At 52.0% G+C, this 13983-nt stretch overlaps 5 protein-coding genes across 5 annotated transcripts; 4 read left to right on the top strand and 1 right to left on the bottom strand.

The window, feature by feature from the left end:
- Positions 1-827: 827 nt before the first annotated feature.
- Positions 828-1357, top strand: MAM_00153 (uncharacterized protein; the record flags this gene model as incomplete). The annotated part of the gene is made up of 3 exons (XM_040818953.1): positions 828-938; positions 1030-1093; positions 1158-1357. The coding sequence occupies 3 exons, from the start codon at positions 828-830 to the stop codon at positions 1355-1357; spliced, it is 375 nt and encodes a 124-aa protein (XP_040682217.1).
- Positions 1358-1997: 640 nt separating this feature from the next.
- MAM_00152 (60S ribosomal protein L34) lies at positions 1998-2676 on the top strand (the record flags this gene model as incomplete). The annotated part of the gene is made up of 3 exons (XM_040818952.1): positions 1998-2035; positions 2123-2246; positions 2488-2676. 3 exons carry the CDS (start codon positions 1998-2000, stop codon positions 2674-2676), a joined length of 351 nt encoding a protein of 116 aa, XP_040682216.1.
- Positions 2677-3614: 938 nt separating this feature from the next.
- Positions 3615-4203, top strand: MAM_00151 (NADH dehydrogenase [ubiquinone] 1 alpha subcomplex assembly factor 3; the record flags this gene model as incomplete). Its single annotated transcript, XM_040818951.1, has 2 exons — positions 3615-3840; positions 3992-4203. The coding sequence occupies 2 exons, from the start codon at positions 3615-3617 to the stop codon at positions 4201-4203; spliced, it is 438 nt and encodes a 145-aa protein (XP_040682215.1).
- An 854-nt stretch (positions 4204-5057) lies between these two features.
- MAM_00150 (dual specificity phosphatase catalytic domain protein) lies at positions 5058-6956 on the top strand (the record flags this gene model as incomplete). The annotated part of the gene is made up of 1 exon (XM_040818950.1): positions 5058-6956. One exon carries the CDS (start codon positions 5058-5060, stop codon positions 6954-6956), a length of 1899 nt encoding a protein of 632 aa, XP_040682214.1.
- A 568-nt stretch (positions 6957-7524) lies between these two features.
- Positions 7525-13472, bottom strand: MAM_00149 (Alkaline phosphatase-like, alpha/beta/alpha; the record flags this gene model as incomplete). The annotated part of the gene is made up of 3 exons (XM_040818949.1): positions 7525-9285; positions 10580-13211; positions 13387-13472. 3 exons carry the CDS (start codon positions 13470-13472, stop codon positions 7525-7527), a joined length of 4479 nt encoding a protein of 1492 aa, XP_040682213.1.
- Between the last annotated feature and the right edge of the window lie 511 nt (positions 13473-13983).

The raw sequence follows: 13983 nt of genomic DNA, 5'->3' as shown, positions 1-13983 counted from the left end.
AAAGGCGGCCGTTCTCTCTCCCCGAGAGTTAAGATCAGGGAGGCAGTCCCAGAGGGATTGCTGCGTCTTCTTTATGTGGAAGGCCCTTGGTGCAGTGACCCAAATGTAAGAGGTTGGTTGGGCTGTAGGGATTTTCCAATCCGCACTGTCGACGAGTTAGTAAGGTTTGGTGTTGATCCGGCCCGGCGAGTGCCAGCCAGTCATGATACAGGGAGGGTCTAGCACCAGGGCCAGGGGTCTCCAGACCCCGCCGGCACCGTGGGCGACCGCGTTGGGACGTACTGAGTGAGGTTCCTGGTGTCTGGACGCGTAATAAGGGCCACCTGGTTACGGCGTATCTGCGGGTGCTCTTTTGTGATGTCTACAGTCAGGAGAAAGGCTCTCAAGTGATCTGCCGTCGGTCCATATGTGGCCAGATACCCCAGGGCCGACAACGATGAGCAATTATACGGAGTATGGGGGTTTCTTTTCTAGGCTGCCCTGATGCGAACACGACAAAAGGAACGGGGCATCTTTTGATATTTGATGAGGAGGGCTTCAGGACTGGACGGGAAGCTAAAGGGTAAGCAAGGTGGTTGGGTGGTCACTCTGGCACAACAGACTTGGCGCGAGGCTTTGCCTATCACAGGCCCACAAATCGAGCCCACCCCCGGCCGTTCGCCTGATCCTCCTTGACAAACCTCAAACTATCTCGACGACAGGCCACAAGCCTCGCTATTCGGTCGGGATAAACGCAAAACGCGACTTATTCTATCGTCCCCTCGAGTTATTTGTTATCAAAATCTACCATATCGGTCAATTCGCTGGCAATATTGCACTATTGCGCAATGAATAATCAGCCAGGAGCATCCGTTGGCTTATCTGTAGGCACCAGCCAACCTATGGATGAGGCTCAGTTGAACCAAGCAATGAAGCGACTTAAAACCCTGTACATTAAAGTACGACTACATCTTCCCCCCCTTACACTTCTTGCGTGTCTATATTCGCCTCTTTATTTATGCCTTTGACACTGAATGAACCCTGCTCTAGGCGCGGCGACTAAGAGATACGATTCCCAGAATGCTAGAGCCTCTAGTTCAGAAGCAACCGTCTCGTAAGTCCTCTCAGGTGGCTACAACAGACCGGCCTTGGATATACTAACAAAGCGACTCATCTAGCTGATGCCATGTTCAACGCGTTTGTCAAGGCAGTGAGCGACGCGCAAATGGAAGTCAAGGAATTCACAGACTTGATGAGAGATGAAACAAACAGACAAGTGTTTGCTCAAGCAGAAAAGAGCAGGCAGGACAACCCCATCGGCATCATGCCATGGAGGCATAAAGATCATCCAGATTGGTTCAAGATGGATAAGGACTGAGGAAACAGGTCCTTCCTGTCACCATATGTAATTTATTGTAGGGTCATTTTCGTCCGGCGTAATTCCTCGAGGGGCATTGGAGGGTAGCAAGTTAATTTCAAAGTTTTCGTTTGCATTTCTGTGGCAAAAAAATGCCTGCCTCGGCATTCTCACTCGACCACGCCGGTTTTGTGACATGCGTGACGCCTGCCGCGATGGAAGCCAAGCCATTCCGTCTACGCCAAGGACAGATAACTCACTGGAGCCGATTAAACAGAAATCAAGAGCCTAGTGAGCATCCTTGGGTCAGCAGCGATGCACCTTGAGCCCATCAATTCCAGACGCCCAGCTGCAGGATCTCGCGGGTTGAAACAGTCACAATTAAATTCTGCATAGTTCAGCGACATGGGCGACCTCGAAGCCCATCGATGCAGAGAGACCTGGATATCAGCAGACTCCACACGAAGAGCCTGACGAGCCATTCATCACACCACAACATTCACGTGACTAGACATGGGTCTTTCGTAGCAGAATGCCCACTCTGATTCGCTGCGTTAGCGGGCATAGTCCGTCTTTCCGCCCACACAAATTTTACGCAAATCAGAAATTCTTCGTTCGCTGATGAGATACTCATTGCACACTCCGAGCACAACAAGCAACAATGGCGGCCCAACGAGTTACCTACCGCCGTCGCAACGGGTGAGTGTAATATTCAGCATCTCGATACTAGTCATTTTCAAAGCGTTTCGCGTCCGCGACTATATAATTGACACGGCATGTTTCCAGCTACAATACTCGTTCCAACCGAACCCGAGTCGTTAAGACTCCTGGTGGCGAGCTCCGACTGTTGCACATCAAGAAGCGAGGCACTGTTCCAAAGTGTGGTGACTGTGGCTCGAAGCTCTCTGGCGTAAGTGCTTACGGAATCCGACAACTATCTATCTCGAATCGAAGGAACATTGGTTGAGGAGAGGCTATGTTGCGAGGTGGCATGACTGGTTGAAAACCATGGATGCTTGTGGGAATAAGCAATGGCATGGCCATTGTGGCACACTCATCTACGCCCTAGTGTCAAGGTCATGAGCGCATGCACTGCTGTTCAAATGCGAGACGAAACACAACAGTCTGATGGCTAACACATTTGGGTTCAGATTCCCGCACTCCGACCTCGAGAATACTCACAGATCTCAAAGCCTCAGAAGACTGTCCAGCGTGCGTACGGAGGCTCGAGATGCGGTGGCTGTGTTCGTGACCGTATTGTCCGAGCCTTCCTGATCGAGGAGCAAAAGATTGTCAAGAAGGTGCTGAAGGAGCAGGAGCAGAGCCAGAGGAAGAAATGAACGCGATTCAATAAAGTGTCGGGCTTACTGCGTGTTTAGCAAGGAACTCTTTGGGCTTAACGTTCACTGCTTTGGTGTTGATTAGGACAAAAAGGGACTGCATGATACATTGGGGACAAGGCCGGAAAATGCGGCCTCCTACTGTCTTTAGGACTGCACCTGCTTCTTGGTGATTTGAATGACAAACATCAAGTTGACACAATTTCGGATCGACGGCTGACGTGTAGTGGTAACGGTTCGGCGCGATTGCCTTCCGTCAGTGATTTCGATGATGGTACAACTACGTAACTAACTGCGACCAAATGTAATTCCAGTCCATGCTACCACCAACCTTGGGGACCCAACAGGTAGACAGGAGTGAATATCGTAGAGAAAATGACACGAGAAAAAGAAGCACGATTGGAAATGAATAATACCTGTCTTCTGCCACTGAATTGTGCCTGAAGCTCGAGAGGTCTGCTAAGTTTGGGTACTGCCCACCAACAGGAAGTGGCGTGCCAGGCAATTTCATCAGGCTCCTCCAAACCAAGACTGATCGAGGTAACCATGCACACAACCTAGGTAGATTCTAATCCAACACTCCGACACGCACGGCAAACATGATCTGAGTTGGCTTCTCATTTCTATTGACACACGACCGCACTCTAATTCGAAGGCCCCAGCAACCTCAAAGCTACAATATGACGAGTGCCATTTGTTATTGTTTCAGGAACTGGCAGCGCATGCTTCGCGGTCCTGTCTGTCGGGATTGGCCGCACGCTTCTCGATCGCAGCATTCAGCCCCAGCCATATTCTCGGAGAGAACTCGTGCGCGGAGTCTTGGATCTGAGAATCATGTCAGGTCACTACAGACCTGCGCACGTTCTCTACGCTCGCGACGAGATGTACCGTCCGAACCGCCGCCAACCAACTTCAGCGAGTTAGATGTGTTGGGGGACATGCCGGCACCCTCCACATCGGTCGACGTTTGCATGTATGATGGTTTTGGTCTCAACAGCGGTCTTACAATTAAGGATGGTAATGGGGCCCTATTGGTGAACGGTGAAGCCTTCGCATGGCGGCCATGGGAGGCAAAGGAATCCATGGAGCTTGTGAATGGCAAGGGCCAGTTCGAGCTCCCCAGGGAGGCTTTCGGGGTATTTGATATATTGTGGCCAAGACCGGGTATGCTTCCATTCTCATTCTTGGATAGGACTTTTGTAACTGGGCCTTGCTTCGCTATCACTGCCATGGTCAAGCAAGACTACTTGACGGTGACAAGACGCCATTATATTACAACTTGAGCCATGCCATTCTAACGAATATCTTTGCTTAGATTTACTTATCATTGGTGTCGGAAAGCACAACTTGCCGCTCAGTCCAGAAACGAAGAAGCACATTGCCGAGCTAGGGTTGAGGGTGGAGGTTTTGGACACAAGAAACGCAGCTGCACAGTTCAACCTCCTTGCTACCGAACGCGGCATCTCTGAGGTTGCGGCTGCCCTGATACCCTTGGGGTGGAAGGAGGGTGTAGGAGCCGAGGCATGAGATGCCTCGCCCTGCAAAGTGTTATCATGTATGCTTTCTGCTCTGCGCTGTGTTTTGACGCTAACATCGAATGCCCGATTGTAGCTTGGTGGTGTGGCGTTGGCGGCCTGTATCAACATAATCGCTTCGTGTACTTGGCATGGACGCGCATTGTCAATTATCATGTACGTCCAACTTGAGTCAATCTTCTATACACCTTCGGCTGTTCGTTCGTTTCATAATGTTCTGAATACTCCGGTAAACCTGACCCAACGCGGGTTCCACGATACCAGGGAGGGTTTTAAAATCCCCCCAAAAGCGGATCATGAAAATCAAGCATAATAATCACAAAGCGACGAGCCAGCACTTCGCAATTGGTGGTCATAAGTGACTCATGAGTTCTCGTAACGCACAGCAAGATAGACAGGTTGTAGGGTTAGTCATCCCTTGACACTTGTCAAGTGGGCCACCTCGTAATCGTGACAGGACCACGTTAGCTTTTTCCGGCAACATGGCAGGCGCACCTCGTTCCTGCCATGTCGGATTAGGCCGGAGACACATAAACGACTTGCACGACGGTTGATTGGCCATGAACTCCGGAGGCTTGCGCAACGCAGCCTTTCTTGCCTTTCTTGTCCTTTCTGAAATTGCACCCTTTCGATCCCGCGTGAATCTTTTCCCGAGGCGCCCAAGTCCAGAACTTTCATCATCACGCGGGTACTTGGCTGTCGCCAGTGAGCGAAACTTTCCTGCCATCATATGCCTGCCCCAAACACAGTGTGCCCACCGCCCTGGGACATTGAGCAAAGCTTGACATAAAGGAAACGTCCAATACAACACCTACAACGGGCTCCCCTCGAACGGCATAATTCTAGATGGCGGGAGCACGTGAACCGCCGCCCAGCGCTGGCGAATATATCGACACGAATCCTCACACTACGGACCCTCCTCTGCTGAAAGATAACTCGCAGTTCAAGACGTACAAGACGAGTCGTTTCGAGTATCCCGATGTGAGGGTGTTTTTCAGACCACATGCCAAGACCGCAGAACTTCCAATGACGCCGGCTCCATTGCCGCTCATGGTCTTTGTACCAGGCCTGGGAGGTTCTGTTGCGCAGTTCTACCCGCTGCTGAGTAGTCTTGTCGATCTTGCCCCATGTCTATCCATGGACTTTCCGGGAGGAGGGCGTTCACGATATGCTGTCACTTCGTGGGATGCGTACACACCAGAAGCCCTTGGTGAACTACTGGAGCTCGTAATTGAGGATCACCGCGATAAGGAACATGGCCAAGGCATAATCCTAATCGGACATAGCATGGGCACCATGCTAGCTGTGCAGCTTGCAAGCAGAAATGTTCCACACAAGACTGACTTGTCGAGATACGTTGTCGCTCTTGTTGCCGTATGTCCAACGGCGGGTCCTCCAGACGAGCAAAGGTCGTCTCTTTTGAGGCGTCTGTTGTGGGTACCTGGCTGGATGTTCTCACTCTGGCGAGCCTGGGACGGTATAGGAGGTCCATACAGCCCGAGTGTGTCTCGCTTTGTAGGCCAGGAAGCAGATTTAGAGTTGAGAGTCATGCAGCATCGGTTCAACCAACAGAGCAGAACCCCGGTCTGGAGGCGCATGGCATATGGTGCTCTTCCAGTCTATCGGGATGGCAAACCCATAGGAGGTTTGCCCAGCCTTGATGCCTGGGCCGGAGTGAAGGTGCCGGTATATCTGATTGCCGGAGAAGACGATCATCTGACACCTCCGGAGGAGGTTAACAAAATTCTTAAGGTGCTGAATCATCGTTCTCACAGCACGCAATCTATTGATGACCAGACAAATCAGGAGCAACTGGGAATATCGAGCCTGTCCCCTACACAAATTTCATCGCAGTCCAGCGATACAATCTATGATCTTAAAGAGGAGAGCTTTGCGACAGACAAGACTGGAGGTGCAATAATCAACAATGCCCATGATGAACCGTCGACACCGTCAGAATCGCCAGCATTTATCCCTCCACAGCCTATACACCCGACTCCGGTTGTCCAGTCATTCGTGATGCCCTCACCAGCAAACCATGCCCTTCTGTACATGCCGCGATGTTCAAGAGTGTTGGCCGGGCTTATTTCTGATTTTCTCGCGTGCCATGTCACCCAAAGATTGTCCTTAGCTTGGCAGCTGCAATACTTGTCCCGTGAGGGGAAATGGGATGTCAAAAACCTGATCAAGTGGAAGTCAGTTGCGCCGGTATCTGAAGAAATTGGACCCGAGGGACGTCCCATTTTCCGCGCCATGAAGACACTTCGAGAAGCCGACGAGGTGCACTGCCCCTCTGAATTCGTAGAGGCATGGAGTTCTGTTGTCAAGGATGTCATTGATATTTCCAAGGACCCGCCGGTTTATGACCCACGAGGCCTTGAACGACGTGGTGTGCATTATCACAAGATTCCCACTGCGTCCAAGATCCCGCCTCAGCCGAATGAAGTCGGGTCGTTCATCAAACTTGTGGATAAGTTACGGAATGCCCAAAAGGAGCGAGCTGATACAGAGGACTGGGAACACCCGGAGAAGTGCGTTGTTGGCGTACACTGCCACTATGGTTTTAACCGTACCGGCTATTTTATAGTGTCCTACCTCGTTGAGCGTTGCGGGTTGAGTGTCCAACAAGCGATCGAAAAGTTTGCGCAGGCGAGGCCAAACGGCATTCGCCACTCACACTTCTTGGATAGGTTATATGTGCGGTACAATGTTGAAGAAGGTCCGGACCAGCAACAGAAGCCATGATGACCCATGTAGCAGGTCATGATTCCAGAATTCCAAATGGTCTGCCCTCAGAGATTAAATGATGGAGGCGTCCAACGGTCGACAACAATGCAGGCAATCCGGTGCGGTAAGATCGCTTGGTAGCCGTCAAATCTATCACATTCGAGCCGAATAACGGGCCGACAGTCATCTATTGCTGCACCGATTGCACACCCCTTTCATTCTATGAATATTGACTTAATGATGCCATGATTTCATTTCACGGTTGAAGTAGAGCGTTAGTAGAGGTTTCTGGAAAATTCTCTGTACATTGTGTCGTATACAGTTCTACATCTAATGGAGTCGACTTGCATATTACGTTGCACGATCGTGGCAAATGTGACCCTTCCTATAATAGGCTTACTGACGAATGATGCAAGGACTCTGCGCTGATATTTTATCCCCTCTTCCCATGACAATACGCGTCGATGTCAATTTTTCGTATGCGAGAATGCTGCGTGCTGTGCAATGTCCTCACCCAGTACGGATCGGGGGAAAACAAATTTGCCATGAAAACGTGAATACACAAGGGCTCAGCTCCGTCGAATCACTAGTAACCAATCGCATGATACTTATCAGACGCCCAATATCCAGTCCGTTTTGGATCCTGGGTTACATGAAAACTACTGTCGTTGCTGACGTGAGTCTTGTCTCTGAGTTCTTTGGTGATTTCATCGACGTCTACTTCTAGATAGCGGCTGAGAAAGTTTCCTATATCGGTGTTCTCGATGTTGCCGCGGATCTTTTCCGTCTCTGGGCTGCCGGAGCTGTAGACGTTAACGTCGACAGCTGTGTGGCCATGCGTGCTCCAGCCAATGTGTGCACGAAGAGAGATGATAGCGGCAAAGGTGACGACGGAAGCCGGGGGGTCATCGGCAAGAAGCGAAAGCTCGTCATCTGTGGCATCAGTGATACCGAGGCCGTTAATCATGAGCTCATCGTTTATCCATGATTTGAGCTGTTTTTTCGACGTGTAAACAGACTTGTCTGCCACATGCCTCTGCAACGATGCAGCTAGACTTTCGCACGAGGCAGATGCATTAGCGAGCACTTGCGGGTACCAATTATAGACTGGCAGGTGGCCAGGCTCCTGGAGAGCGGTAGAGAGCCCGCCGGTCTCATGGTCGCTGGTTGCGACGAGAGTAGTTTCAGTGGCGGTGTCATTGATGAAGTCTAACACGACCTTGAATGTGTTGTCGTATTCCAGGACCTCGTGTACCTGGGCGGCGGGATCATTGATGTGGCCAGCATGATCGATTCGACTACCCTCGATCATAAGAAAAAAGCCCTTTTCGCTTTTGGCAGTGGCCCTTTCGAGAGAACGTAGTGCAACCCTGACCATTTCGCTAAGGCTCGGATACACATCATTCATGTTCCTTCTGTCCAGCTCAAAAGGGAAATCTGACGATGCGAACAGTCCCAATAGGGGTAAAGTGACATTTTTACCTGCACGGAAAGCATCGAAAGCCTTACGGCTGTCCGCATACGACCATCCGTACTTTTCCTGCGCCAAGGCGATGACGTCAGTGTCATCCAAACGGCAGCTACCGGCAGTAGAATTGGGCATGAAACGACATCGTCCGCCACCTAGCATGAGGTCAAGTGAACGACCAAGGGGTCCATGGCCGACTTCTTGCAAGGCAATGGAGTCTTGCATTTGCCTCGCCACGACATGGCTTGCGAAGCAGGCTGGAGTTGCGTCGGTGATATCGGTGGTCACGACCAGACCAGTGGCGTATCCGGCCCTCTTTGCAGCTTCGAGAACAGAGCCACAAGGCTGGAAGTCGGGAAGCATGGAAATGGCACCATTGTAGCTCTTTTTACCACAAGAAAAGGCGGTGGCACCGGCAGCACTGTCGGTGACGAGGGAATTGCTAGATCGTGTTCGACTGGAACCCCAGAAGTGTTTGTCCAAGTTGAGAGAGTCGTGCTCAGGGAGATGCTTGACATATCGACGATATTCGCGGGTCATTTCAAGTGAGGCAGGGCCCATACCATCCGAAACCATGAAGACAAGGTTGCGCTTGGCAGGCTGAGGGCTCGGGGCGGACGTTTCTTGATTATGCTGAATGGTAATGGCCAGGATAATGGCGGCCGCAGTAGCGACCAAGGCCCAAACGAAGATGCCGATTTCGCGGATTCTTGACCACGTTGAAGCCCTTCGGCTATCACTACGACCACCACTGCTGCCATTTTCATGGGATTGGCTCTCGTTGCCGAGCAGGGGTGTTTGCTCAGACTCCTGTTGCGGAAGGGTCAAAACGAGGGAGCTGATTTCGGGGGAGGCGTAGAGGTGAGGGGAGCCAGAGATCTACCAGGTATGGTTAGGGAAGCGATAAGTTGCTTACCATGGATCATCGAGTTGCAGAACAGGATGGGAGGACGACAAATTGCAGCAAGTTTTGCTCAAGAGGCACTCAGAAGCTCGGCGCGCCGGAAGAGAGACGGCAAAGCTGATGGCGGATGGTAGCAGCCACCTATAGTACGAGGAGATATGACGAAAGCGACCATGAGGAAAAAGACAAATATGTGTAAATATATATGTACCGTGGGAAGGGGACCCTGAAGAGAGAACGAAAGGGGGGGGAGAGAGAGAAGAGCGGGGAAGAGGAGTTGGCAGACTACGGAATGCACCGAGTCAATGTAGAGAGCGAAACAGGACGTACGCAGTCATGAGTTCACGAAACGAAATAGTGTGGCAGTTACTTACTTTCGTCTGGTACTTATTAATGAGTCGAGACGAACCGGGGCGAAAAAGGTTTAAAACTTGCCGTGTACGGAGTAGTTAGCTGGCGTGGACACCACTGGGCCGTGCACGTGGGGTCGGCAGAGGGCTGGTCTGATCAGGCTCGAGCTGCAGAGTGTGCATGCTGTGTTGTTCCGTCGCAATGCAACAACGCCCGGACTGAGAAATAGCCGACGTCTTTGTCCGACAAGAGCACACTTGCCGGCAACTTTCCCAGCGTGGCGAGCTCACCCAAGTACGCTGCCGAAAGAAACCATGGAAATCGTTTGTACTATTTGTATGTGCAGAATCATGGACGTCTCAATGGTTTGGGCACTGCTCTGTAAAAAAAAGAAAAAATCGAGCCGACAACTGCTCATGTTAGATCTGTTTGCTCGAGAGACTGTATGCCGTCCACATGATTTTTTTTTTCATTTCCCCGCCTCCTTATAGGTACAGCTTAGATATGTAAACAAGGTGCAATGCTGGAATTCGAGTGTGGACACATAGTTTGATAGAAACCACGGGGAAAAGTGGCCAGGAACAGCACGCTGCGCAAGGTACAACTGTCGCCTGCTGGAATAATCCTCATATAAATGTACCCTTCGCATGGTGTCTGCGCTTCGCAGGCCGTATCTGCACTGTCAGTGCTGCGAGCACCGGCAACGAAACAAGGTCATCTTTGAAACATAACTACACCTGACAGTCCCCGCCGAGTTATCCAATCCCACTTCATCACGCCATCCTCAGCTATGGCCCTTTGTGTATTCGCACATGACGGACCCTTCTTTTCAACCCATTTCGAGCATCGTTCACATTACGACCTGAAAACACTGTTAGCTTCACAGGTAACTGGCTATTCCACGCTTCCTATACTTACACAATCGCCATCTTGCTTTCCCTGTGGAATGCCCATATCCTCAAAGGTTGCAGGTCCCTTGGCAGGCTTTGCGGGGCCGGCTGTAGCAGTTTGAATACCGGGACCAGACGGATGATTCGGTTCAGAGGGTCGATTTCCTGCGAAATTCGGCGGAACACTTGCAGATTTGGTGGATGCAGGAGTTGGACGGTGCTGGCTAGGCGTTGCTTGTCCGAAACCCGTCGACACTCTCGGCGGCGGCTGATAGGTATCTTGTGGTGGTAGGGAACTTAGTCTTTCAGGCCGACCTGTGGCGCCCGGTACTCTGGAAAAACGCTCATAGCCTTGGGAGTTGCCTCGAAAGTCGTGCTGCGGTGGCATCTCTGAAGCAGGGCGTGATGACGTACGGGGCCCGTATTCTCGCCCGAAATCAGCGCTGGTAGGAGATACGGAGGAATGCGGCTGTTGAGCAGATTGCTTCTGTAGTTTATTGCCGGCCATGTGCACGCCAGTGGTAGGATGAGCACCGTCTGGTCGACCATACATGTCATCGCCGATGTGAGGTCGCTGACCGCTCAGACCAGGACCAGGGCTTGGTCGTCTGTATGCGCCAGGATGACCCTGGGATTCCCACCCGGCAGACACGGCTCGACCGTGAGGAGGACCGGACTGTGTAGGAGGCTGCAAACTACCTGTTGAGTTGGACAGGGGGATGGGGCGTGGGCCAGCAGACTGAGTTTTGATACCAAAAGCACTCGATGGCCTATCGGCTTGTGGGCCATGAGCAGGCTGGAGCCCCGGACCGTACCTTCGTCTGGGCGACGCCGGTACATCGTCTACGGGATATGGCGCCGTGGAATGAGGGCGGCTCAGATTCAGAGGTGCGGGCCGGTCGTCGTCTGGGTATGGTGCTGCGGAGTGCGGACGCATAGGCCGTGATGCATTTCCGTCGAGTCTGATGCCAAACGCTTGAGGTCGATCAATACCCACGACGGAGGCCCTCGATGGATCCGGGAAGTTTGCATGCTCCGCAACAATGGTTGGTTGGATACCAGGAGAAGGCTGGGGAGATACACGTGGTGAAGCCGTTGATTTGGCGCACGTCGGTTGCGGGAAGTGCGGTTGATTATCTGCTGGCGACAGCGGTGCCGTTTCACTAAGTGTAGGCATTTGTTGAGATTGCTTGAATCGATCTGGTCGTTTGCCTCTCTGGGAACCATGCTGAGACTTGATTCGTGTCAAAGTCGTCGTTTCGTGGTCTCGTTTCGACAGGCTCTTGTCATGATTGAGAGATTCCAGACGGCCAATAGCATCCTTGTTTCCATGGTCGGCGGCAAGCTGATACCATTTTCGTGCATCCGGGATGCTCTGGTTCACATGGATACCAATTTCGTAATAATACCCCATAGCGAACTCGCCGGTTGGAAGCTTGGAAGCAGCGGCTTCCTGTGCGTATTTGAAGGCGAGCTCTTCGTTCTTCTTGAACACGCCTTCATACCCAAACAAGAACCATCGACTGACGCCTAGAGCAGCTTCTGGAAGTCCTTGTTTGGCGGCCAAACCATAATAATGCAGCGAATAGGACGGATTGAACTCGCAGCCGAGTTGGCAGAGTTCGTAGGCTTGGCCCATCTTCAGCTGGGCTTTGCCAAAGCCAAGATACGCTGATTTCTCTACATACATTTTGGCAGTGTCCAAATTAAACGGCAGCAGACTGTCGGGCACGTTGATGTCGGGCAAGTCTCGGCCCACCAACATCCCGTACACGTAGGAACCCTGTGGCGCGTCCTCATCAGAGCTATCTGCGGCAGTCCGGATACGTTCAATGCCGCCAGCGTAGTCTTTCGTCTCGCCGTGCTGTCCTAGGAGACTCATCATGCCCATACGGTAGAGCGCTGCCGAGTCCTTCATGCTCATGCCTTTGTAATAGTGCTCTTTCGCCTTGGACATGTCGTTGGACTGCTCAAAAAGCATTCCCATGCGATATTCAGATCTTGCGTTGCCGAGCTCTGCTGCTCGCTTGTAGCCACTGTACGCTTCACGTTTGTCGACCCGGTGTCCGAACTTGCCAAACTCCAGCCACTTAGAGCGCATGTACAACGCCTGGGGATGCTCCTGACCGGCCAAGTAATTAACAATATTCAACGCATCTATTCGTAGTTCGTGTTCAATGCGAGGTGTGGCTGGCCGGAGTTTTCCTGCAGGTTCTCGTGACGCGGCATCCATGGCAATGTCTGCCCAAAGCAGAACATCGGCAGCCCAGCTGATCTGCATCCTCACATCCTGCGAGTGCAAAACGTGCTTGCGAGCGCTCCACAAAATTTCCTCTTTTGCATCATCGGCTGGAGGAATGTTGTCGCCAGTGACGTTGGGGAAGGGAGAAAACGACGGGGCATCACGTCCCATGGTGTCAAGTCGCTGTGCCCGGTTCTCGGTATCCTTGTATGCCGTTATATCACTATTGACCTCGTTGGCAATCGTGTTTGGCGCTCGTGAAGTGTCAGTTGTGGGGAAAGCCTGCTGTTGCGTGATTGTAGACGGCGATGGTTGCCGTTCGCGGGCTTCGTTAGATTCTCGCCTTTTGCTACCTTTGGCCTCTAGTTCTAGGCGCTGCAAGTCATCTTGCATATTTTGGGGCACTTGAGGGGTGACCCTGGACGTTTGTGATAGAAAAAGCCGTTAGCATGAGCCCCTAACCAAGGCCAAGAAAAGAAACCCAAGAAGCAACAATGAGTTTCATAACGAAACCAGAACCACGCTACATGTATGCAAGCATGCGGGATATGTAGGCAGATAGAAACTTTGTAGACGCATTGCACACAACGTACCTTTGCGGAGAAGGGGCCACAACTTCGGGCAGGTAGTAATCATCAAAGCCTCCGGGCACGAAGGTCGCTCCGAACTGAGGGGCCATGTTGTCGGACTATGACTGGGACCTGGCTTGGGCTTCCCAATATATAGATACGGGTCCGAGTTGGTCGCCGTTCGCTCAGGCGTATGTTATCGGCTCATAAGAGCGTGATATGAATAGTCGCGGACTCGAATTTCAAGGCTCGGGCCTAGGCAATGCAGGTTTGGGCCAACGCGGGTAGATGAGGCGGTCGAATGGGTACCCAGGGGAGGTCGGACGTCGAGTGCTCGGCTGTCTGGGAACTCGGCGGGATTGATTCAGGCCCTAGCCGACTTGTTATGACTTCTGATGCACAGCTCGGCCACAGCTCGGGAGGAAACAGGGGTAGGCATCAAGACAGCCAACGCGCGTTTTCGCCAGGGCCGTTGGCGTTGACGATGGTGTTGACGTTGCGAGAATGGATGCTCGAGTGGAGTTTGAGCAAAGCGAGCGAGACACGGCAGAGCTAACGCAATAGCTGGGCAAGAAAAAGAGTGACGGCGCAAAGGGAGTGTGTAGTATATAAAGTAGGGCC

Source organism: Metarhizium album (assembly GCF_000804445.1).
Source record: "Metarhizium album ARSEF 1941 chromosome Unknown scaffold_1, whole genome shotgun sequence".
In the NCBI taxonomy this organism is placed as follows: domain Eukaryota; kingdom Fungi; phylum Ascomycota; class Sordariomycetes; order Hypocreales; family Clavicipitaceae; genus Metarhizium; species Metarhizium album.
The sequence above is the reverse complement of the archived record's forward strand: the minus strand, read 5'-3'. Positions and strand labels throughout refer to the sequence as shown.